General features: G+C 42.0%; 2 protein-coding genes across 2 annotated transcripts in view; one reads left to right on the forward strand and one right to left on the reverse strand.

Annotated features, from left to right (window-relative positions):
• RDX (radixin) overlaps positions 1-5049 on the forward strand; it is a 74393-nt gene extending 69344 nt beyond the window's left edge. Inside the window, exons 15-16 of the mRNA XM_056107491.1 lie at positions 823-916; positions 4457-5049. Coding sequence (XP_055963466.1) covers positions 823-889 — 67 coding nt within the window. The 3' untranslated portion in view covers positions 890-916; positions 4457-5049. The remainder of the gene's footprint in view (positions 1-822; positions 917-4456) is intronic.
• Positions 5050-21459: 16410 nt separating this feature from the next.
• The window catches only part of ZC3H12C (zinc finger CCCH-type containing 12C), a 56231-nt gene continuing 52181 nt past the window's right edge, over positions 21460-25509 (reverse strand). The window contains exon 6 of the mRNA XM_056107682.1: positions 21460-25206. Within this exon, the coding sequence (XP_055963657.1) occupies positions 23810-25206 (1397 nt within the window). The 3' untranslated portion in view covers positions 21460-23809. The remainder of the gene's footprint in view (positions 25207-25509) is intronic.

The following is a 25509-nucleotide window of genomic DNA, read 5'->3' on the forward strand; positions in this document are numbered from 1 at the left end:
GCATGTATTTATACGGAGATTTAAAGTTGTTTAATAGGGGCCACATCCAGCAATGCTTGGGCGTTACTAGGACCTAACAGTGCTCTGGAACCATGGGGTGCCAGGAATTGAACATAGGGCCTTGCACATGTCTAGCACTTGAGCCATATCCCTAGTTCTAAGGCTGTTCTTTAAAAAAATTTTTTTTAATAAATCACCCTGAGATATAGTTGGGCTGGAGCAATAGCACAGCGGGTAGGGCGTTTGCCTTGCACACAGCCAACATGGCCAACCCGAGTTCGATTCCTCCGCCCTTCTCGGAGAGCCCGGCAAGCTACCGAGAGTATCTCACCCGCACGGCAAAGCCTGGCAAGCTCCCCGTGACGTATTCGATATGCCAAACACAGTAACAAGTCTCACAATGTTACTGGGCCCGCTCAAGCAAATCGATGAACAACGGGAGGACAGTGACAGAGATATAGTTACAAAGCTTTCATGATGGGGTTTCAGTCATCAATGATCGAACACCCATCCCTCCACCAGTGTACATTTTCCACCACCAATGTCCCCAATTTCTCTCGCTCCACCCCCACCCTACCTCATCCCCTACCTAATTGGCCTAAAGGTATTCTTAATTTCACATTATAATAATGGAAATTTGAAAGTGGATTAGGAAAACAAGCCGGGCATTCAATATTAAGGAGGCAATCATTTTGGCAATTTGGTGACCTAGATGGCCTTACAGCCGAGCTTGATGAGGGTGTCCCTGCCACTTCATACCAGTAGGCTCCCTTCTGCCTTTTTTTCACATGTATTCTAATATCTTGATGTCTCTTTTGAAAGGTGGGGACCCAAACTATATGCATTATTCCAGATGCGTTCTTGCCAAAGCAGTATAAAACAAATGTAGGAGGAAAAAGACTCCTGCCCTCACGAGGTAAGTACAATCAGAGCTGGCCCACCTTGCCAGGGTATCTGCCATGCCTGTCTGAGGCCAGGGTGATGGCGGGACCCAGCACTCCTGAATCTGTTCACCCACAGTGCAGTGCCTTCATTCTCATCAATTCTCAAGGAGCTGAACCTGAGTCTACCATGAGAGCTTCAGATTTCACACCTTCAGGTTCTCCGTCCTTTGTTTAAATTTCTTGGGTTCTTTGCTGATCAAGGACATCTTTCTCCATCTGAATGATTTTGAGATCTGAAATTTAATAAAATAAGTTTTTCTCGGGCATCTCTTTGTGAGCTGATGGAACATGCCCCTTTGTTTTCTTACCTCTGTGAAAGCAGCTTCTTGATGAGAAGTGGATACTAGAATTAAGCTCACATGACACATAAGTGTTGCTGAAAGATTTTTCCCCTATTATAAAATAATCAGATTATTTATTTTTAGTGCATCCAGATAGTTTCATTATAATAAAATAATAAATAATAAAATTTATTATACTTTTCAGAAAGACAGTGAGCACATGTTCAGAAGAGAACATGGGTACTCCAGGGTGGAGAAGCAAGCAAAGATACATAGAGACAGGCAAGGGAAATATATGTTCAAGGGAGAACACAGGCTTGGAGAGTAAGCCCAGATTACTTTAACATCGAGTGCCATGCTGGGTAGAACTTGACTTCTACCAAAGTAGTGTCATGCATTCAACTCAATTTTCAAAGATTTAAAAACCATTGATTAACCTGATTCCCAGAATAATAGATTGTTTTAAAACTCTTTAATTTCTCTGATAGAGGTTTTTTTTTAAATCCAGTTTGCTCCATAATTTTATTCATTATTTATTTATTCACATCCTCCCCTTCCTTTCATCATTTTTTCTGTTGCTGTCATGATGATTGGGATTTGCACACATGCTCAGTCAAGGGGCTTGATGGGAGGTGTCTATTGTCTGTGATGCTTGAACACTTGACCACAGACTCAACGAGCTTTGTACTCCTTTAGTTGTGGTGCTTGTGCACGTACGCTTTGGGGCGCTTTTTTTTTCTTTTTGGGTCACACCCGGCGATGCTCAGGGGTTACTCCTGGCTCTGCACTTAGGAATTGCTCCTGGCAGTGCTCAGGGGACCATATGGGATGCTAAGATTCGAACCCCGGTCAGCCACATGCAAGGCAAATGCCCTACCCGCTGTGCTATTGCTCCAGTCCCCTGGGGCTCTCTTTTAATGGAGGTTCACAACTGATGGTTCTGATGCTCATACAGGTGCTCACTAGAGGGTCAATTTTCTGGCTATGGCATTCACAAATCATTTTGGTTGTGAAACTCACCAGAGGTCACCCCTTTTAATGGTGCCCACATTAACACTTGGTTGCTGTATGATCAGAAATTGCTTGTGGGACCAAAAAATCTTCCCTCCCTTCTTTCTTTCCTTCTGTCTTTCCTTCCCTGTACTCAGGGAGTGAACTCAGGGCTTCATACATGCAAGGCAAATGCTCTGGCTGAGTTATTTCTCTAAGCCTTGAAGTAGTTTTTTCTGAGCCATCTCATTTTGAAACAAAACCATACACATGAACTTGACCTTACAGATTTTGAATGGAATTTTTGAGTTCCTTCAACTTGCTGATTAAGACTTTTGTGGTTTTATAAACCTAACTCTAGTTATATGTGAATTTATAAAGTTTTATATATTTTTTATATTTCATTTTATAAAATAGAAAACTTTATGGTGTGTTGGGGGCTGGAGAAATAGCACAGCGGGTAGGGCATTTGCCTTGCGCGTGGCTGACATGGGTTCGATTCCCAGCATTCCATATGGTCCCCGAACACTGCCAGGAGTGTTTCCTGAGTGCAAAGGCAGGAGTAACCCCTGAGCATCGCCGGTGCGACCCAAAAAGCAAAAAAAAAAAATACTTTATCGTGTAGAATATATGATCATCATAAACTTAAAAATTTTTCTAAAAGGCCCTCCCATTGATCGTCGATTTGCTCGAGCGGGTCCAGTAACGTCTCCATTGGAGACTTTGTTGTTACTGTGTCTGGCATATCGAATACGTCACGGGGAGCTTGCCAGGCCCTGCCGTGCGGGCAAGATACTCTCGGTAGCTTGCCGGGCTCTCCGAGAGGGGCAGAGGAATCGAACTTGGGTCGGCCATGTTGGCCGCTTGTAAGGCGAACGCCGTACCCGCTGTGCTATCGCTCAAAATTGTAAGAATATGGGGATTTAAAACAAAAATTATTTGCATCTCTGACCTTGATAGGTGCTTATTCTAAAATGAATTTAACATCATACTACCAAAATATTGTCAGAGTTTCAAAATCCACTTAAAAAGGATATGACATGTATTCATTTTCATTCATTTGTTTGGAAAGGAATTTCGCGACTGAGTTCATGGAACCCAATTACCCTTATCCTGCAATTTGAACCAAAATCGTTGGTTGAAATGTGTTCCATAGAAAGAAATCAGGACTTTTAGCCATCCATCTTTAATCCCTCTCTTTCAATACTATCACTTACATCAGTGTTTCTGTTTTTTTTGCTGATTTGTAAAATCCTGCAAATTGAAATTTGTGTAATGTTTTACTTATTTTGTTTGTTTTTGTTTGGGGACCACATGGTGGTATTCAGGGCTTACTCCTGGGTCTGTGCTCAGGCATTATTGTTGGCAGGCTCTGGGGACCATACGGAATGCTGGAGGTCAAACCCAGGTGGGGCACACGCAAGACAAATCACATTACCTGCTGCACTATCTCTATGGTCCACGATGTTCCACATTTTTTCCTTAATTGATTTTCATCTGATTATTTTCTTGTCTTTTAGAACAAATCTTTTCAGTTTGACTCTGTGTTATTGTCATCAGACGTAGGCAAAGAAGATTTCTGCATGACTCACTAGAAAAGTCAAGATCAAATGATAGAGATGTTGAATTATCCAGAGATGAATTTATTAAAAAATCAAAAGAATTGGAATCTACATGTCATTCAGTTTGAAATGTCACATTGATGGTAGACTCTGAAGGACTGTCATACCCCACCCCCTCCTGTAGTTGATAATGTTATTGATCCAAGAAAAAGGACATGGTACTTCTGGTGGTCTTCCAGTCCTTTTCCCAATGCTGTCATTAGTTTCTTTTTTCAATTCTGTTTCTTTTGGGGGTGGGTATGATGGGGAGTGGGAGGACACCCAGCAGTGTTCAGGGGTTATTTCTGACTTTGCACTAAGGAATTACTACTGGCAGTGCTTGGGTACCATATTGGATCCTGGGAATAAAACCCAGGTTGGCTAAAGCAAGTGCCCTACCCATTGTACTATCTCTCCTGCCCTTGTAACCACTGTCATTCTTCATCAGAAGTTTCATACTGCCTTCCTATAACTGGGGTGACTACTGTCATTCTTCATCAGAAGTTTCATACTGCCTTCCTATAACTGGGGTGAAAAGGTGTTTTGGGGTCATGTCCTTTTCAACCCATTTGAATGATAGTTATGTTTTGTTTTCCTCTTCTGAATTAACTTTCCTGTTCATTTTCTGTGTTTCATTCAGGTCCCTGGCACCTGATTTATGGCTAACTTCAAGATAAGGACCTACCAATACATGTCTGATGCTCTGATTGTGTATCTCCCCCAAGTCTAGAATTTCAGCAGATGGATGAATGTTCCCTCAACCAGGGCTTTTGCTGATGGTTCTCTCCATATCTCAGTGTACCATTTTCCCCCTTTCCAGCTATTTGTCTCTCTCCAACACTCTTTGTTGCCTTTCCTAGGGTCAGACCTTGGAAAGATGGGCATGGACCCGGGATTTCTGCACTGATTGAACCCTACAGTCCCAAGCCAGCATCCCATCTTCATGGCACCATCCCCAAAGCTAAAGGCATCAGATTCTCAGAGTCCACTATTTTTTCTGCATGACTAGCTTGTATAGAGGGATATATGGAGAGAATTTCTAAGAATTTCCACTTTAAAGAAAAAAGTCCATAACTTCTTTTGGGCTTTGAATTAAGAGCATACTCAGTGATGTACGATTCTGATAACTTGTGTATATCTGTGGAATCTCGAGGAATCAATGCAACATTCCCTTTCTTGTCTGGGCTGTTTGTATACTTGTATATATGTAGCAATAAATATATTCTAACACCAGTCTAGTGCTTTCTTCCTTTCCACTTGATTTTGAATCCTGATGGCAAATAGGCAGTGAAGACCACATTCTCAAGATATTGTTCTACCAGGGGCATTGGCTTACCACATCTTAGGTTCTCACCCTCTCTAATGTCATTGGGGGCAAGAGAGATAGTATTGTGAGTAAGGCACTTGCCTCATATGTGGCTGTGGCCATGACCCTGGTTCAAATCTCTGGCACCACACATGGTATCCTGGTCACTGCTAGAGGTCACTCCTGAGAACAGAACTAGGAATAGTCCCTGAGCACTTCTGTGTATGGTTCAACCCCCAGATACAACCAAAGTGTTGATTTGAAGTTGGCCTTTGTGCTGAGAAAGGAGTTTCAAAAGTTCAGTGGCAGAACTGGGATGTGAAGCATTATTATTATTATTATTATTATTATTATTATTATTGCTTTTTGGTCACACCTGGAGATGCTCAGGGATTACTCCTGGTTCTGCACTCGAGAATCACTCCTGGCAGTGCTCAGGGGACCATATGGGATGCTGGGAATCGAATCCAGGTCGGCCACATACAAGGCAAACGCCCTACCCGCTGTACTATCACGCCAGCCCCAGTGAAGCAGCATTATTAATTCACCAGGTGACACTATTCCTGGGCACTCTGAGGTGGCTTGAATGTCCAAGGGCTGAAGTGTAAAAGATTGGGTGACAGTTTGTGACGTGAGTCAGCCATTTTAATAATCACTCTTACATCCTTTAAGAACTTCCTCTGCTGGAAATCAGGGCGAATACTTAACTGGGCACAATGCTGTCTCTTAAAGAGTTTCCAGAAAACAACCCCAAATATACCAACATGATACTCAATTTCCCACTGAACCTGGTATTTTTCTCAGGAAAAGTAAATACTAAGTCTAGTTGATTAGGAACAGTTTCCTCCTAAAGGGGACACATAAGCAAACATCTTATTTGGCAGTGACAGTGATTTTATTCTAGTACCATGTGTGTTTATTTCTAAAACATTCTGATAATTTGTTTGAAAACTTTGGTTACCAGGCACAGTTTTAACTTAGACGATAACCACACACTCTGCTTTGGTTTTTTCTAGCAAAGAGCTGTTTGTCAGGTGTCTCTTTGACTATAATGGAAAGTGGTTCCAAAACCTTTTAATCCCAAAGAGAATAGCAGAACTGGATGTTGGAGGGGTCCACAACAGGTGGGTCAGCCCTTGACAGATGATATTTATATTTAAAAACACCATTTACTGGAAGCAATGAAGGAAGTTGTCCTGAGGAGCCCTTTGGGCCCCGATCAGATAACCATCTGAATGATCATGTCGGTTCTCTTCTTACTTTCCTGTTCTAATAGACCCACCAAGAAGGCCCCAACTCAAGGTCTCTCTGTGATAAGGAAGTCTCTGTGCAGGCTGCCACCTCCTACAGCACATTGCTAGGTGACACTACCAACCACCAGACAAACCTTCCCGACACATTGATTTGTCTGGCCAGGACGTATGAGTCAGAGAAAATTACGTAAAGAGGAGTGACAACTTATCAGTTGCTTCCAGTTATACTGAAAAGGGATTGACCCAAATATAGATCATGCTGTATAGCTGGAAGTTCACAGTCTTGTTAATAGAGCTGTACATGACTGTGGGTCAAACCTGGGCAGGCTCTCTTACTAGTTATCAGTTAGACCCAGGATAAGTCACTTTAATTCCTTGGACCTCTGATTCATCTATCTGAAAAGAAGAAGTATATTTTTAATGCAAAAGAGCAGGGTCATGGATGGCCAAATGGCAGACGAGTTATAAAGTGCCCTTTTCAGTTACTAAGACATTAGGACAAAGATAAGTCAAAGGCCTTCTGAGGACATAATACATCAGCTCTCAAGTTTACATCCTGTAGGCTGGATTTCTTCTTGGGCTTCTGTGTAGGGCAGAAAACATAGCCTTCACTGTCACTAGGTCAGATGGGTTAAGGAAGAACTTGTTCTTAGGAACAAGAAGCCATTTTCCACAAGAGGCCTATTCTCACTAGGTCAGACAGGGCTATGAAGAAGAATGCCCCAGCCTCCCTAAAACTGCTGGGCCTCAGCTGTCATGAAGCAATGCTGACAGAAACATAACAAAAGGGAGAAAGTGAAAGTGGGGCCGAAAGTACAGTGGTCAGGGCACTTGCTTTGCACATGGCTGAACAGCTGATCTGGATTTGAACCCCTGGACCCATATGGGCCTCTGAGTATCATTGGAGTGATTCCTGAATGCCGACCCAGAAATAAGTGCTGAACACTGCCAGATGTGGCCCCCAAACTAAAACAAATAAAAAAAAGAAAAGTAAATCATTTCGAATCCCTAAGAATCCACATCGAAGTTTGAGAAACGTATTGGGGGTTGCAGCTCTTGGCCCCTGCTTACCCCAGGGTGGGGATGGAGGGGAGCTGCTTGACTGGTGGGTTTGGAGAGGAGTCCCTGTCTACAGTTCTATGCTCTTTTCCTTAGGGTGCTGACTATTCACAGGAAGGGCATGCTATGGTCTCCACCTCCGTGCTGTGGTGTCAGGGCTCCCTCTTAAGAAGAGTAAGTCTGTCCAATGTAGGGTTCAGAATTAAAAGCCCAGCTGCCAGATGTCCAAAACCATATTTTCCAGTACTGGATTTATTGACAATACAGGGAAGTTTTATGGCTGTTATTAACTATTCTTTTGCTTTAATTCTCAACTGACTCAGCATAGGGGTTCTTACTGTAATGAGCACTGGAGGATTTGTGAAATCAGATATTGGGATGTTCAGTCAAAATGCTGTATCACTGCCCTCCCGTTGTTCATCGATTTGCTCGAGCGGGCCCAGTAACGTCTCCATTGTGAGACTTCTTGTTACTGTGTTTGGCATATTGAATACTCTCGGTAGCTTGCCAGGCTCTCCAAGAGGGGCAGAGGAATCGAACCTGGGCTGTCTGCGCGCAAGGCAAACGCCCTACTGCTGTGCTATCAGTGTCAGGATGGCCGAGTGGTCTAAGGCGCCAGACTCAAAATACTGTATGTTGAATAATTATAAAATGTTTCAAACTAATGTGGCTTTAACAAAATCCCCACAAACAGGGCTGGTGAGAGGATATAGAAAGTATGGGCTTGCCTTGCATGGAGCCAACCTGGTTCGAATCCTTGGTTACTGCATATAGTCCCTCAGGTACTGCCAGTGGCCACTTATTTCTGAGTATAGAACCAAGAACAGGGGCTGGAGTGATAGTACAGCAGGTAGGGCATTTGCCTTGCATGTGGCCGACCTGGGTTTAATCCCCAGCTCCCCATATGTGCCCCCGAGCACCTCCAGGTGTGATCCCTGAGTGCAGAGCCAGGAATAACCTGCTGGGTGTTACCCTCCTCCCCCCAAAAAGGTCCATAAATTGCCTCCGAGCACTGCTGTGTATGCTGCTCTCTATCTCCCCCCAAAATAAAATCCAAACAGACCTGGGGGGGTGGGTTTCAAGTGATAAAGCTCCACGCTGGGAGTAGTGCTGGGGGCTCCTGAGCATCATAGGATGTGACCCTGATTCCCCACTCTGTGTATGTGTGTGCAGTAACAACTCAAAATAACCTAACAAACACAACACAGTTGGGATGCTGTTCTCCAAGCAGAACTTCCGGTCAGGGGTAAGGTTCAAGAATCTGTATTTCTACCAAGTTCTCAGGTGACCCTGTGGCTGATGGCCAGGGGACCACCAATACAAACCCATGGAGTGCTTGGCTGAGAGAAGTTCTAGTTATTGCTTCCTTCAATCTCAGCACTGAATGTTCTCAAGGCTATGTGAGTCAGCTAGATGTCCTTTGCTAAACTGGGGCTGGTCAGTATGAGTAATTCTTATAAATCAATATCTTCTTCTAGCCCACAGCCTTGGGGGGGAAACAAATGGTTATGGATGATACTCATTTCTATTCTAAGTAGAACACAAGATGAATCAATGCCAGCCATAAATCAGCCCCAAATGGGGGCTGGTTTTAAAAACAGAATTCAAGAGGTTCAGCTTACTGTGGGTAGAACTTTTGTCTTTTGCACAAGTGGACATCTAATCAGGACTTTTAAATAAAGGTAAATCCAGTAGATTGGAATTTTTTTTCAGTGAAATGAAATACATTTACAGATCAGTGCACGGCATGATGTACCTTTACAAACCGGCATGTACCAGTGTCATCTGTTAAAACCCAGTGTTTCCTTAAGGTCGAGCAACTCCAGAAATCCTAATGAGGGGGTAGGTTTCACAGGCTTGCTCCTTTCTTTGAATGCAGTTGTGCAGTGTTTCTTAGTGTCTGGCTTTATATACTAAATACTGCAATACACTCAACAGTTTCTTTTTCTAGGGGGGTGTGTCACACCCTGCAACGCTCAGGGCTTTTTCCTGATTCTGTGCTCCAGAATGACTCCTGGGGGGGGGGGGGGGAGAGAGAGAGAGAGAGAGAGAGAGAGAGAGAGAGAGAGAGAGAGAGAGAGAGAGAGAGAATGTGGGAGTATGTGGTGTCTCAAGGGGCCATTTGGGATTCCAGGTCGGTAACATGCAGGGCAAGTGCCACACCCGGTGCACTACTGATCCAGCCCCAATATCTGCCAGTTCTTGAAAGGCCACTTGCATTCAACCTTCCCTGTCACACCCCACCTGTTATGCACCGCAGTTCCTCCCTGCATCTCATGGGATTCTCCTCATTTATCACTAGCTGCATACGCCTCTTCCTTTTGCATGTTGTCAGCCCCAAGGATTGTACTACTCTCTTCTACCTTGGCCTTCACCTGTGGGTCCAGACAGCCCACTGGCCTTCAAGCTGGTTGGGCATGGCTTCAGGGCAGGCGTGGCTCCCAGGGCAGGTGTGACCCCCAGGGTAGGCGTGGTGCCAGGGTAGGAGTGCCTCCACGAGAGGGCAGGGCTCGGAGGGTGGGCATGGCTCTCAGGGTGGGAGTGGGCGTGGCTCTCAGGGCAGGGGAGGTGGGCGTGGTTCCACGGAGGGCGTGGCTCCTGGAGTGGGCGTGGCTCCAGGAGTGGGCGTGGCTCCCAGAGTGGGCGTGGCCGGCGTGGCCTGCGCGTCCCGCTCCCCTCGTGGGTGAGTCGTGCCGTGGAGGACCTCGACGACTGAGGGAACGTGGGTTGCTTTTTCTCTTCCCAGCGCTGTTCTTTGAGGACTTGTGGCTGGAGAGAAAACCACGCCTCCAGGCCGGGGCTGGGTGCCAGCCAGCGCATGTGCCACGGGAGGAGGTGAGCGTGGTGGGAACCGGGGACGGGCCTGGTGTTGCGCCATGTTGTGCCGCGTCGGGAAGGGAGGCCGAGCACCCAAGGACACCTCGGCCCCCTGGGGCATGTGCAGCCGTGAGACCCCGAGGCCACGGCCAACTGACGCCTTGGGTCCTGAATCTTACGATTGAAAAGTTTCCATCAGTCCTGAGGGCAGCCTCATGCCCAGGCCTGCAGACCCAGCAGGGCAGTGACGGGCGGGCTTTGGGGGCGCTCCCAGGCGTTGTGCTGAGGTTGTGGGGGGTCACTCTTTGATCCGCGACTGCCCCGTGCCCCCAGTTCATGCTTGTGGCTCGTGGCCCACACCCATGGTTCATGCTCTTGGCCTGTGGCCCAAGGTTCATGCTCTTGGCCTGTGCTCTGTGGCCTGTGGTCCATGGTTCATGCTTATGGCCTATGACTCGTGGGTGTTGGTTCATGCTTGTGGCCTGTGGTCCATGGCCCATGGTTCGTGCTGGTGGTCCCAGGTTCATGCTCAGGCCAGCAGTGCAGTGCTGGGGCCTCGAGTGCCACACCCAGGGGTGCCAGGCACAGAATTGGGGCCTCCTGCATGCTACATACGCCAGCCACCCTCTTTAGGCAAGCTCCAGGCCCTCTTTAGGTTTTCAAGGGAGCCTTCTTGTGGCTCTGTGGGGAGAGAATTGGGGTGCAGGAGTGAAGTTGGGAAGAGGAGTGAATAGGGTCCGGGACAGTGAGGTGGGCTGTGTGCTGCTCCTTGCCAGGCTCCAGGTACAGGGCCTCTCTGTAGGGGTGACCTTATGGTAAAAGGCTGATCTAGACCCACTTCCGTAAACAGTGGGGATTGTTCCCTCTTCAGGTCTGTGCTCTGACATATCTGTCCTCTTGGTTTGGTTTATCCTCACGGGCATCAGACATTTGCAGCTGCTTCCCATTGCTAACCTCTGGTTTTCTCCTCTTCAGAGTTGCAGTCTCCCAGTCGAGAATGATAGTATAGTGGGTAGGGTGCTTGCCTTGCGTGGTGTAGCCTTGGTCATGTCCCACGCAGAATGTAATGATCCCCTGAGCATCCCAGAGTGCAGAGCCAGGAGTAGGCCCTCTTTTTGTTTTGTGGACTCCAAACAACAACAATAAACCCCAAACACAACAAAATTGTAGTCTATTGTTTGGTTACTGTTGGAAAATCTGTTTTTTTTTTACTGGCCTCCAATAAATATTGTATTTGCCTATTTGCAAGGAATCCAAAAGTAAATGACTTCAGGAGCTATAATCGTGGGGTCACCTGTGGGGAGCAAATCAGGGTGCCTTCAGGGAGAGGGAGCTGAGTAAAAGAGAAACAAGGAAGGAAGCAACAGCTCATCTTGCTCTCCTTCTTCTTGAATTAATTGACTTGACCACTTCAAACCTCCGCAGTTAGATGGTGCTTGGTTAGGCCTCTGTGCTTCTGGACATGGGTTCTTCTTTTGTATTTTATGCTCTGAAATGCAGTCAACCCCTGTGACCAAAAGATCCAAGGCTACTCCCTCTGTCAAACTTTCCCATCTACTCACAGTATTATCACTGATTGTGCATTTCCTGGCTGGCATTCTTGGTTCTTCTTTGGACTGCGATGCCCAGGGTTGGAGCACCCCTGCCTATGGTGGTAGTAACCATAGTTATTCTCACTCTGCAGTATTATCACTCTGCAGCTACCAATGTAGCAATTGCTCCAGCCCAGCAGGGAATCCTTTTAATGTCCTGGGAGCTGCAAGGAATTCCATCCTCTTAGCTTTTTACATAGTCACGAAAATGTATTTGCCATCTTTCTTAATCTTTTTATATGGATAGTTACATCTTTGGAAAGCATAGAAAACTTTGAAGACTGAGATGATGAAAAAGGTTTGTGTGAACTGGTGCTGAAAGTGGCACTTGTGAGATTCCTGAGTATGACTGGTTTATTCTGAGGTTGTACCACATTAACCTCTGGATGAGAGGATACAGACTCTGAGGGCCTGAGCAGTAGTACAGCAAGTAAAGTACTTGGTTTGTGTGTAGCTGACCTGGGTTTGACCCCCATAGGTCCACCCCCCTCTCCCCTACAGCCCGACCACGAGTAATTTCTGAGTTCAGAGAGAAATAACTGAACATTGCTGGGTGTGCACCAGCCCCCTCATCCCTTCCCCTCTCATCCCTTCCCCCCAAAATAGATACAGGATTGAATAGGAAGTGCATTTTATTTTTGGTTTTTGGGGTCAAATTTGGGAGCGCATTTGGTGATGGTCAGGAAACTGTGCCAGGGATGGGAACTGGCCACTGCCATGCAAAAGCCTGTGATCCAGCCCTTTGAACTATCTCCACCAGGTGTGTCCCCAGGAAATGCATTTTAAACATTGTATCATTGTATTTCCTGTCTTTTAGGATTTTTATCTTACTAGCTCTCTGGGGAACGTGGGAAGACTAGTTTTCCTGTTTCTAATTCAAATTGATAATGTCAGTAGAAAGCATGGGAAAAACAAATGATACATGCTTCATCATGAAAAGTTATGTTTGTGAGGGGCATTTTCAAGAGTCTGCAATCTAAGTGTGATTATTTCTTTTGGTTTCAGTGTCACACCTATTCGTGGCCAGGGCACCAACCATGAAGTGTCAGGGACTGAACCCAGACTTCCCGTATGCAAAGCATGCAGTCAACATGCCCTCTTTGGCCCATTGTGGTATTTTATTTCATTTCATTTCATTTTCAGTGTGGTATTTTAAAATATATTTAAGAACTCAGTGCATTATCAGAAATTTTAGGTATGAATACCCTGCCTATTACTAGAACTGTAAGATACTAAGGAGGGGGAGCAAAGTCCAGACCCTGTAGCTGCTTATCAACACACTGACCAGATTTTCTTGTCCAGTGTATGGGACATAGGTTTTCCTGGGGTCCTCAGCACTAAGTCATGGTTAGCTAGCCTGTGTCTTGGGCCAAGGACATAATGGGCCTAAGGACAAATCTCTAGGTAATCCTCTAGTGAGAGGGACACTATATTTGTCATGATTGTTTCCACATAAAAACAGGGTCCAGATTTATAGCACAGTGAGTAGGGCACTAGCTCTGCATGTTTTTGCATGCAGCCAACTTGGGTTCTATCCCCAGCATCCTCTTTGGCTCTCTGAGACCCTCCAGCGGATCCCTGAGCACTGCTGGGCACGGCTCCAAAATAAAACAACAGATTGGCATTGAGGTTTGAGGTAGAGAAGAGTTTTGATTCATATTTCCTATTTTTCCCATACTGCCAGGATGTCATGTGCCAAGGATCTCAATTTTTAAAAACTAACCCATATCAACGATGCTCATGAACCCACTGATAAAACTGCTTTGCAGTGAAGTGGTGTAAGGAATTTTAGAAACATGAAGAAGGGTTGCTTTGAGAAAATGATTTAACCTTTTTTGAGGCTTAGTTTTTTTTTAATTTCTTTTGTCTAAGTTGATGGCTACATGCATAAAGGAACACATCTTTTAAAATGTTATTTGAAGTTTTTTAATTAGGGACTGGGAATGTAGCTCAGTGGCAAAGCCTTTAATACTCACAGTAATTTAAGTTTAATTTTTATATTGTACTGAATCCTCAAATGTGAGTGGTCTTCCTACAAGTGCCAAATTATCCCCCAGCTTTGAGAGCAGCAGTGCGTCAGGAGATACAGCATATCCGAAGAGAATCTTTGATCTCATTTGATATTTCCTTGAAAAGTGAATTATCCCTTTCGACCCCAGAGCAGCCATGCTGTCAGATCCTGTAGGGTCTCATGGTGACATTCTTGTCACTTTGCTCAGGAGAGGGGTACATTGAGGTTTATTGAGGGAAGTGAACCTTAGGAAGGTTCAGTACATTCCAGGACTGTGAGATTTGAGAATGTTTACCAGCTTTATTATCATTATTTTCCCATATTCTGATTATGCTGTATAAAAAAACTTAAACCAAGATAGGTCTAATGGTGGTGGTGGTGGCAGAGGGGAATCAAAAGAAAATGGAGCATCAGAAAGAGTCTTTTGGAGTTAAAATACCACCTTAATCACTTAATCACTTAACTTCCCGTTAGTCGTCGATTTGCTCGAGCGGGCGCCAGTAACGTCTCCATTTGTCCCTGTCGCGTGCTAGTGTAGCCCAATGGCATCTCTTCGCTCCGGGAACATGGAGGGCCTCAAACCGATCGTTCATGATCTTGACAAAGAAGTCTGACCATCTGGTAGGTGGGCGGCCACGCGGTCTCTTGACATCCCGTGGAATCCAATCAGTAACAGCTCTAGTCCAACGGTCGTCTTTAAATCTCATTACGTGACCAGCCCATCTGATTTTTGACACCTTGGCATATGAGACAGCGTCCCTGATCCTTGATCGTCGACGGATGTCAGAACTCCGGATTCGTTCTCTCATTTGAGTGAAACGTGATATTCCGAGCATAGCTCTTTCTATTCTTCTTTGGGAGACCTGAATGGCGTTCTCATCTTGTTTGTGTAGGGCCCAGGTCTCTGAGGCATATGTTAATGCAGGAAGAACAGTGGAATCAAAGAGATGTGCCCGGAGCCGGAGGTTCTTTGTCCTCTTAGCTATTTCTTCGACGTGGATGAGAAAATACCACCTTAAAAAACACATAACATGTCACACTGGTAATTAAAGATCAAACTCTTCCACAACATAGCCATATAGATGCTGAAAGGTCTGTTGAGAATATCTGAAAATCACTATGTGTCTAACTACCCAGTATTTACATAACCAGTATTTACGTAAAATGTCTAATACACTCTGGGCCTACCTTAGCTTTTAAGACTTAACTTAGTCATTACAACCTAGGAGCATATATAGTTATGACTGTGTTTCCCATCTCTACATGTGTGCAGCTCCACAGGCTGTACTTTTAATGTCTAAGTTGATGGTTACATGCGTAAAGGAACACATCTTTTAAAATGTTATTTGAATTTTTTAAATTAGGGACTGGGAATGTAGCTCAGTGGCAAAGCCTTGAATGTTTGAGGCCTTTGATTTGATCTCCAGCATCACACACACTCACACACACACACACACACGATCCACAGAACCACATGGTCCTCTGAGCACCACTGAGAGTAACCTCCAAGCACTGAGCTTAATGTAGCCCCAATATGGTTTTTAAATTTAAATATGATTTTAAAAAACGGAACTACAAATTGAAGTATTAAAAAAATCTGTTTCGAGGTAGTTTCTGTTCATCTCTTCACTCCATTTTTATTTATTTTTTCTTTTTGGGTCACAGCCAGTTATGCACAGGGGTTGCTCCTGGCTCTGCACTCAGGAATTACTCCTGGTGGTGCTCGGGGGACCATATGGGATGTTGGGAATCGAAGCCAGGTCGGCTATGTCAAGGCAAATGTCCTACCCGCTATGCTATCGCTCCAGCCCCATCTTAGCTCCATTTTTTTTTTCTTGTAGAGTTCTGCTCGTGATTTGTATATTTTGTCATTTATATACTTTATCAGATATGTGGTGGGCAAAACATTTTCTTCAAGCTGTGGGCTTTGTAGTCTGGTTATCATTTCTTTTGAGGTGCAGAAGCTTCTTAATTTAATTTAATCCCATTTATTTGTCATTATTTCCACCTGATTGGTTAGTGGCATTTCATCCTTTAAGTTGTTGCTAGATTCAGAGGCACTGAGAGGTCTGGCCAGTATTCTCCTCAGTGTAACTTATGGATGCTGGTCTCATATCTCAGTCTCTAATGTATCTTGATTTGACTATTGTGCATGGTGAAAGAGGTGAAAGAGGTCTGAGTTCATTTCTTTTTATAGTGGCCAAACACCACTTGTTGAAGAGGCTTTTCTTGCTCCAATATGAAGGGGAAAGGATCTTTAAAAATGTTGGCCTATGTACTGGAGGGGCTGGAGTGATAGCACAGCGGGTAGGGGGTTTGCCTTTTATGCGCTGACCCGGGTTCGATTCCTCCGCCCCTCTCAGAGAGCCCGGCAAGCTACCGAGAGTATCCTGCCCACACGGCAGAGCCTTGGCAAGCTCTCCATGGCTTGCCAAAATATTCGATATACCAAAAACAGTAGCAACAAGTCTCACAATGGAGACGGTACTGGTGCCCGCTCGAGCAAATTGATGAACAACGGGAGGACAGTGCTACAGTGCAGTGCCATGGTTTTAAAATTCCACATGAGGGGCCAGTACAGTAGGTAGGGCACTTGCCTTGTATGCAGCTAACTTGGGTTTGATGCCCAGTACACTATTTAGTCTTCTGAGTCCCACAGGGAGTAACTCCTGAGTGTTGAGCCAGGAGTAAGCTCTAAGCACTGCTGGGTGTGGCCCAAACACCAAACCCAAAATTTCCATCTGAGCCTAAGACACTGATGTTTATAAGTATAAATGTTTAGCTAATGAGGCCCAATTAACTCTAGGTATTTTGTTTTAAATAAATTCACCACTGTGATTACTGTTTTAGTCCCCCCGCCCCCTTTCCCAAACATCACTGTTTCATCCATGTGTGTGTGTGACTTCTTTTTCTTTAGACAAAGGTGGAAAGTGGGGGAGAAGTATTTATTTTAGCTTCAAGTAACCCTTGAAGCCCAAGCTAATGTTCTCCTGGATTCTCGACTCATTCTCCCTTATCAGAGAGTGACTTTGGATGGATTAAGTTTTCTGACTGCTAGTTCTCTATTGGGCTGGAGCAGCAGGTAGGACGTTTGCCTTGCACGCAGCCAACCTGGGTTCAATTCCTCCACACCTCTCGGAGAGCCTAGCAAGCTACCGAGAGTATCCTGCCTGCACGGCAGAGCCTGGCAAGCTCCCTGTGGCAAAAACAGTAACAAGTCTCACAATGGAGACGTTACTGGTGCCCCGCTTGAGCAAATTGATGAACAGCGGGAGGACAGTGCTACAGTTCTCTGTTATTCAATAAAATCCCTTGTTAATTTAAATAATTTAGGATAAGCGGGATGGAGGTGCGGGGTAAGGAAAAGTGAGGTTGTGCAGGAGGGGTGAGGACTGAACATGGCCAACAGCGATTTTAGGAAAAAGATAAGCAAAAGTCTGAAAACTCATAAAGAGGGAAACTAAAATAAAAAGTGTTATCACTCACATAGAATCATAGTTACATTATGATAATCATTAGACCAACTCAGAATTCTTTTTTTTTGCCACTACACCAGACAGTGCTCAGGAATCACTCCCGGTAGGGCTTGGAGGGCTATCTGGGGTGTTGGGGATCAAACCTGGGTCAGCCACAGGTAAGGCAAGTGCCTCTGGCAAGCTGTACCATCTTTCCAGCTGCCCAACCCAGAATTGTGGCCGTATTTCAAATTCAGTTCCTCGGAGGGCATGAGAAAAGGAATTTGAGCCAACTCAAGAGAGGTATTAGTAAGATATTAAGTTCTTACTACTTAAGATATAGACTCATGCAAGAAGAGTTACAGAAAATTAGAAATATCTGTGTACATTTTGACCTCATGATGTCCTGGGAGGTGGAGCAGTTCCACTTCACAGCAAAGCCAGAACAGCTTAGGTTAAATCACTGTTAGAAAATTGTTAGAAGAGTAAGTACTTCACAGGAATTATTAGAGGACTAATACACTAAATAATGTCACACAGAAGATTCAGATTTAAATAATTGATTCAATGCAGGCAAGCCTTAGGTTAGAGGTTAGAGGGTGCTTTTATTTATTTAGCATCTGTACTGCTGCATGAGGGTCAGTTTCTTCAGCAAACTAAAACAACCATCTGAAAAATGAAATTTAATATTTTTTCTCACTGGCAGAATCACATTGCTGTTTTGATATGATTTCTAGTTATTGTTTTCTGGGAGTTATAGAAATCATAGAAACACACATACCAAAGATAAATCACATCAGTTTATCAACTAGGATCTCAAATATATCTTTGTCTTTTAAGTCTGAAAGGACCATGGTGGAAACTCAACTATCAGCATATAATTAATTCTGGGAGAAAAAACTTAAAAGGAAAAGATATGATCATCAAGCTGCTTTATTTGTAATGTGATCTCTGCAGAAATGTCTGTTTCAAAATTAGGTAGGAAATTTATAATTTGAAAAAAACTGAAACCCAAAACATTTTTCTTATAAAAACAAATCAGTGCTCTCCAGTTCTTTTATCCTTGAGACAAAAACTGCCTTAAGAAAGGGTCAAAAACTTTAATAAATGGAAAATGTTATTCATTTGAAATATCTGGACAGGAAATTGGCAAATTTGGTACATGGTTTAAAGAGTAAAATTTTACAAATTTCATAAAACTAAAACATGCACAGATTTTTAAGAAGTGCTAAGTGGTTCTTAATATTGTTTTAAAATCTGAAAGCCTAAGGACCTTAGTGAAAAAGCTACTTCTAAGATATAATAGAAATAAAAAAGCAGTTTAACACAATTTAATAAATAACCATTCAAAACAGTAAACACTATAAAAGATTAGAGTCCTATTCCAATTTAAAAGAAAGCATAACTACTTAAGTGGGTCGTAATATTCAAAACTATTTAATGTACTTGTGGAAATGTTACTGTGTTAACACAATTTATAAAGCACTGTGAATAAACATGCTCAGCAGTGTGTATTTCCAATGAATTAAAAATTACACATGATCATGTCAAGAATACTATTCACCACTGACAGTCCTAAGGTGTATAAAAATATCTACAGTAGAGGTTTGGACAGAGAAAGTAGTGATACACTGTTTCTTACAGAGAGTCACAATACAGCAAATACACTCATATTACAGCTTACAGTTACTCCACTCACAGTTTTAATCTTACAGAATAAAGCTATAGTATATGAAATTACAAAGTATCTTCTTTAAAACCATTTTAAAGAAGGGCAGATGTTATTTTTAAGAAATAAAAAATTCGGCAGAAAAATGTAATTGATAAATTAAGTCTCTGAAATATTTTTGGTTATATTTTAATACTCAGATTGCACAGGATTTTAAAAAAATCTAAGAGATTCTTCAAAAACAAAGGTAGGTAAGGGATATTCCCTCTTATCAATAGAAATACAAAATTCAGGAAGAAATATCAATATTTATTAAAACATCTTTCACAGAATCCTTTTTGGCATGACCAAACAAGAAATCTCTACTAAGTAAAGGGAGTGATCAGGTAAAAAACACATGAATTAAATGCTTAACATGACTATCAAAATATTTTAAATACCAGCAATAACTAATAGATATTCTCTGAAAGTCTACTGAAATACAATTGCTAGTTCTTATATTTATTTCAGGATTTGCTGCTTAATAACCAGTTCCTTTCCCTCCAGAGCATGGGTCAACAAACTGGTCAACAGGCCAAACCAGGTCAGCTGACTTTTTTGTAAAGAAAGCTTTATTGGCAGACAGCCACATCCATCCATTCACTTTCATATTGCTGATGGCTGCTTTCATTTCATGTGGGCAGAGGTGAATAGTCTTAAAGACCACATGGTACTTGAAGCCTGAATTACTATTTAATCTTTACAGAAAACATTTGTAAACTCTTAGCCAAATGCATTTTTAAGATAAATCTAATGGCTGTTTCTTTACTTTTATTAACATTCTGCCTTCTCTTATTCTAATGTAGTTCATGTATTTCATATTTCATCTTATTTGTTGATGTATATTGGAGGAGCTCAATGTCCTATCTGAATTCCTATCTATAAAGTTTTGTAATAAGGATTTTTTTTCCTGGAAAAATCTGACTGCAGTTTCTTAGGAATTATCCAGGACTATTCAATAAGAATAACATGGATAAAACAAATTCTGTTCATAGGGAATAACAGAATGGTCAGAAAATGGTTTATCTTATTTAGAATAAGGAAGTTGGATAGAAAAGTATACTGTAAACCAAATATGCCTTAGGGCAAATGTCGTTAAATCAAGGAAAAAACTGTTGCAGTTTTCAATCCATGTCCAGAGCCACCCTCCTATCCATCACTAACTAGTAGCTACAATATCATCAAAAGTATATTTGTTTCATAAATATATTACTGTCTATATACATATAGATACATCCATAAAAGACATGTTAAATAATTATTTATATAGTTAATGCTACTTTTAAGGTTTTGTGTTTTAAAATTACACATTCTATTAAAATTATCAAAATACTTTAAAATACTAGGAATAAAACCAGTGAAGAATTGCTTTCTTTTCAAGTGGTTCTAAGTCTTATCATTGGTTATCCACACTCAGACTTGGTCAGCCACAACTCAGAAAAACAGGTCCATTGTGGAAAGTTAACTAGCAAAAAATTCATACCCTCCCAGTTTTTAATACTTCATAACAAATATGTAGGCATGTATGTATGTATGTATAAATGCTCTTAGTTATATTACATATTCTCATAAATGAATTTTCACAAAACATAAAGTTCAAGTTTCCACCAGTATCAAATATTTTATACTAGTGTGCATTTCTTTAGGTCAATGACAAACTATTAGGATATAGAGATCATAAAAAAGGAGACTGGAAACTTACATATCACATGCAAGTAAGGAAGAAATACTAAGGGCCAGTATTTGGCCAGTTGTGTACTATTCCCTCTGTACTAAGACACAGAGACAACGAACTGGCGAATTACTGTGTAAAGTACAGTCAACTGTCACTTATTCAGGGGCAAAATTCCAATCTGAATCCTTTCTTTTCTATTAGTTTGCCACTTCTGGCAATTTTACCAATTACTAATGTACCTCTCTTCTGTTACTTATTAGCAGGTCTGGTAAAACATACAATTAGGGGTTAGTTTTTAGCTAAACAAAAGTTGGGGTCAGCTATGAATTTTAATGATGGATTCTTTCATTTATTGCTTTAGATAAATAAAAGTTTTTTCTATTTAAATAGCGGTTTTGGTTCATGAGCTCTGAAAACAATGGTGTTAAAAAAAGAAAAAGAAAAGGAACAGAGTGTTCATTTGGCATTAGAGAAATTATATCTTTTATTAATTTTAACTTTTTGGGGGGAGGGAACACACCTGGCAGTGCTTAGGCCACTCCTGACTCTGTGCTCAGGGATCACTCCTAGTGTACTTAGGGGACTACATGGGATGCTGAGGATTGAACCCAAGTTGGCCACCAAACTGCTATCTTTTGAACTCAGTTATACTGAAAAATTTCAGCAAAGGTTGTTCAGAGCTATTCATTTCAGGACAGGTGGCAGAAAGCTCTATTTTTCCATGATCTAAAATCCATGGAATGAAGTAATGACAGACAGTTAAAACATTAGAAGGTGAAATTCAAGGTGTGATGTACTCACCTAAGAGCTCATTAAGTAACTTTAGTAATATTTGGCAAAACCTTTAAATAATTAAAATGCTAAATTTAGAAAATGGAAGCCAAGTTTGAAACTTCAAATGATTTACACTAAAAAAAAAGTCTTAGAATAATTAGAATAAAAGCTACTACACATTATAACTCTCTGTTTGGCACTGGATTAGCCTATACATCTAAATTTGTTCTACAGGTAGTGAAGACAAAATCAAGAACAATATCACAAGTGAGTAGGGTCCCTCTCAGACAAACACCACTCAGATGGGTTTGTGTGGCAACCTCTTTATTCTGTGGGTACAGCTTGGTGCCACACTTCCTCAAAAACAACAGCAATAATTGTATAGAACACCACTTTCCTGAATTAAGTTTGCTGAACACGGTTCAGATTATTGGATATGTCAATATGCACAATGCCTTTTAGAAGCATTTACTGTATACCCAAATCCTACTTCATGCAACACACAGTGTCACACAAGTAGTGAAAATGTTATCCTAGTCAAAGGTGCTTGGACATTATTTTCAGGCAGCATTTTACCTTTATTTTAAGTTAACACTAGATAAATTTTAGGGGAAAGAAAATGCCAATAAATTTATTGAATGTATTTTAATATATAAAACTAAGACAGACACTCGTATTTACCTAAATTGTTACTTTTATTTTCTACCCTATTCTAGACTTCAATTTTACTTCAAAAATTTGTATTTAAATAAGGGATAAAATGTTGCCCAAAAGTCTAATCATAGTTACACATTTGTGTTTTAACTAGATCTACAAATCAAAATATTTCTTATAGTTAAAAAGATACAATTTGTATCAACAGTAAAAGGTACTTTCTGGTATTTCAGGGCTTTACTTCAAACTGTAGCATGTAGAATAGTCATTATTACCCGGGCATCTAGGCAGACTAGAGAAACACTGCAGTGAGTCTGTTACACTAAGTTAATTAAAAAACTGGAGGCAACAGTGAAATTATGTCAATCACTCAACTGTCTGCCATTGATCAAAATATCTGTCTTCTAACAAAAATGAAATCACATCTAGCAAAACCCATGACTTTGAAACCAGAAATATCCCTTACTAATACTAGAACAGACTTTAGTCTGCATCTAAAACTACACTATTTGTGGCAAGAATCTGGCCTTAATAATATAACAGGCCCCCGAAAAAACTACCTTCAGGAAAATGGAAAATATACAGTATCTTACAAAAGTTTTAAGTTACCATTTACACAACTCCTCCATCTATAGTGCAGTATCAATAAATGTTGCATATCCTCAACACAGAAAACCACTGCAGGCCAGCCTTGATAAATAGCAGGAAAGCTAGAGTATATTAAATATAAAAGTTGCATTGAGAATAATTAGATTCATTAAAAAACAGGCAGGTACTGTGAAAGGGTTATTTTATCCAGTACTTTTGTGCCCCCAAACAAAAAGACAAACACATTAAAAATACAAGTTAATGGGAATCTAGGAATTCAATTCCGTGTTTACTGTCAGAAGCACATCATAGCTGGATAACAAAGCTCTAAACTGTAACAGTTAACGGCTTTTGCCTTATTCATAAAAAAATGGAAACTTTTTTCCATTGATTGCATCTGCTTTCCTCTAAATCAACCATATTAAATTAACCAATACTTAAAAAATTCAAACAAAAAACAATGAAAAGTGCCATATTGTAAATCATTCTAATATATACTGTTACTCATTTCAACATTAACTGGTAACTTATATTTTGTTTAAAATATAAAGTCAGTGCTGTAGTTTATCTTTGTTTCTATAAATAATGATTATAGCACAAAGAAGCCCACTTTCCCCAAATAAAAATAACTTAAAAAGCTGTAAAAGATTCCATGAAGCTTGGCTTGAAAAAATAGTTTGCTAGGTCTAGTAAAATGTTCAACATTCTGAAGGTATTGTTAATTGCTTGCTATTGATAGACAAACACCAAGTTAATAAAACATGAAACAAAGATAAAAAGTGCTGCATTATAAACCCCTGATGCACCAAAGATTAATATCAAAGATCACAGAAACATCTATTAAATCAAACTGGAAAAATTTCCAGCCAAGGATATAGCTTTAAAAAGGAAATGTTAAAAAAAAGTTTGAATGTAAAGCAATCCGTGATACTTCTGCCATGTGGGGCTATACATACAGATTCCATGATACAGTATTTCACATAAATGGATACTATATAACCTCCTTGCTGAGAAGGAGATCACATGTGCTATTGTAGCAAACCTCCCTCAGCATTTGAGCTGAACAAAAAACTACTAAACACCACAAAGATGCATCATCTTTCAATAACCCAGCTGTGATTTCTCTACCAAAATGGCTGCAGCTAGTTGCTGGGCATCAGTCATGTGAGGGTTCCTTTTCATGACAATTCTCACAAGGTCAGGTGGGAAGATGTTGCACAGATTGATGTAGATCTTTTCTCGGTTGTCTTGATACCTGGGAGGATCTTGTGGCATTCCACAGTACGGTATTCGCCAGGTTGGCTCCTGCTGCTCAGGTAGGCTCTGGAAGGTGAACTGTTCATAACATGGCTGGGTGGAGTTATCAGGCAAGGAATAGGTCTGCCGATAGCCATATGCATCAATCCCATACCCCTGCCTGTCCCAGCTTCCCAGCCCATCCTGGCGGGAGTAAGGCTTTCTTTGTCTTGAAGGAGAACTGTCATACAGCCGAGAGTCAGAAATGCTGTCTATTCTGGTGGCCACCAAGGACCGCCCTAGATGTGGTGCCTTCGAGTGTGTGGAAGTTGGAGGAGAGGGATAATCGCCAGGACAACTGGACCGGGCGCCCACAGCTGGGTGCTGTAGATGCATAGCCAAATGTGGAAGAGGAGGTTTGTGATGGTACTTTGGTTCTTCATGACTGTAACTTTGCACTCTAGTTAAGGGGTCGTGGAAATTCTGCAGGAAGGGTTGGGAATTAAGGCGGCCGTGAGGGTGCATGTGTTGACACTTCAAATTCTCTTCTAGTTGGGGATCAGGAGAACTGACATACGACCGGTCATTGTACCCTACATATGAGTCACTGCTCCCACAGCTCATGCTCCCTTCACTGCTGCAGTCAGAAGCTACAGAACTTATCCTATAGTCTGTGTCTAAGGAGAAACGCCTTTCAGGACTTCGTGGGCCTGAGATACTCAGATTTGAGTATGCATTCAACATGGAATAATATCCAATGTCAACAGGAGAGTCACATTTTGGATACTGTTCATAAGGCATTGGCGTTCCATGATTTTTGGTTGCCATCATCATTGGAGGATATTGTCCCTGTGGTCTTTGATCCTGAGGTGGGAAATGAACTCCAGATGGAAGGCCATTGCTTAAAGATGTAGTGCTTTGGGGTTTTGCAGTAGAAGTAGCCGGTATACTGACTAAGGAAGGTACAGACCTGGTTTCCAATTTGTTTTTGGTGGGAAGCTTTTCCTCTAGGTCTTGGTAGACTTGAGTTCTTATGCTTGGATCCGATTGCCTCTTTGGAGCTCCTCGTTTAACATCAGAGGAGCTGTCTGCCTTTGTACTGCAGGGAACACTGTTGCTTTTCACCAGTCCTCCTTCATTTGCAGTTTTGGCTGCTGTATTTCTAGACATGGCACGAAGTTCATCAGCCACTGATCGCTGAGGTTGACTCCCCCTTTCAGGATGATAGTATTTGCACTTGTGTCCATAGGTGCACTTCTTTCCTATGAAAAGTAAAATTAATTCAGTCAAGGACCATACTAATAGATCCTGATAACTCAGTTTGGCACTACTATTTTAACTTGTAAAAGAAATAATGGCAGAATGGGAGATATGCTAAGTGCTTCTCTACACCTTGCTTTTGGAAAATACCACATCCTTTCAGTCTTCCCACTTTGATACAACAAACCTGAAAGCTGGCTGCATGCTTAATATTCACCTCCAAAGATGTTTGGCTAATACCCTGTGTCCTGAACCCTGGTACCTTCCTCTTCTCTTCTACTATGACTTTACAATCAGGTAAGATA

Source organism: Sorex fumeus, unplaced genomic scaffold (assembly GCF_029834395.1).
Source record: "Sorex fumeus unplaced genomic scaffold, SorFum_2.1 ptg000169l, whole genome shotgun sequence".
Classification (NCBI taxonomy): domain Eukaryota; kingdom Metazoa; phylum Chordata; class Mammalia; order Eulipotyphla; family Soricidae; genus Sorex; species Sorex fumeus.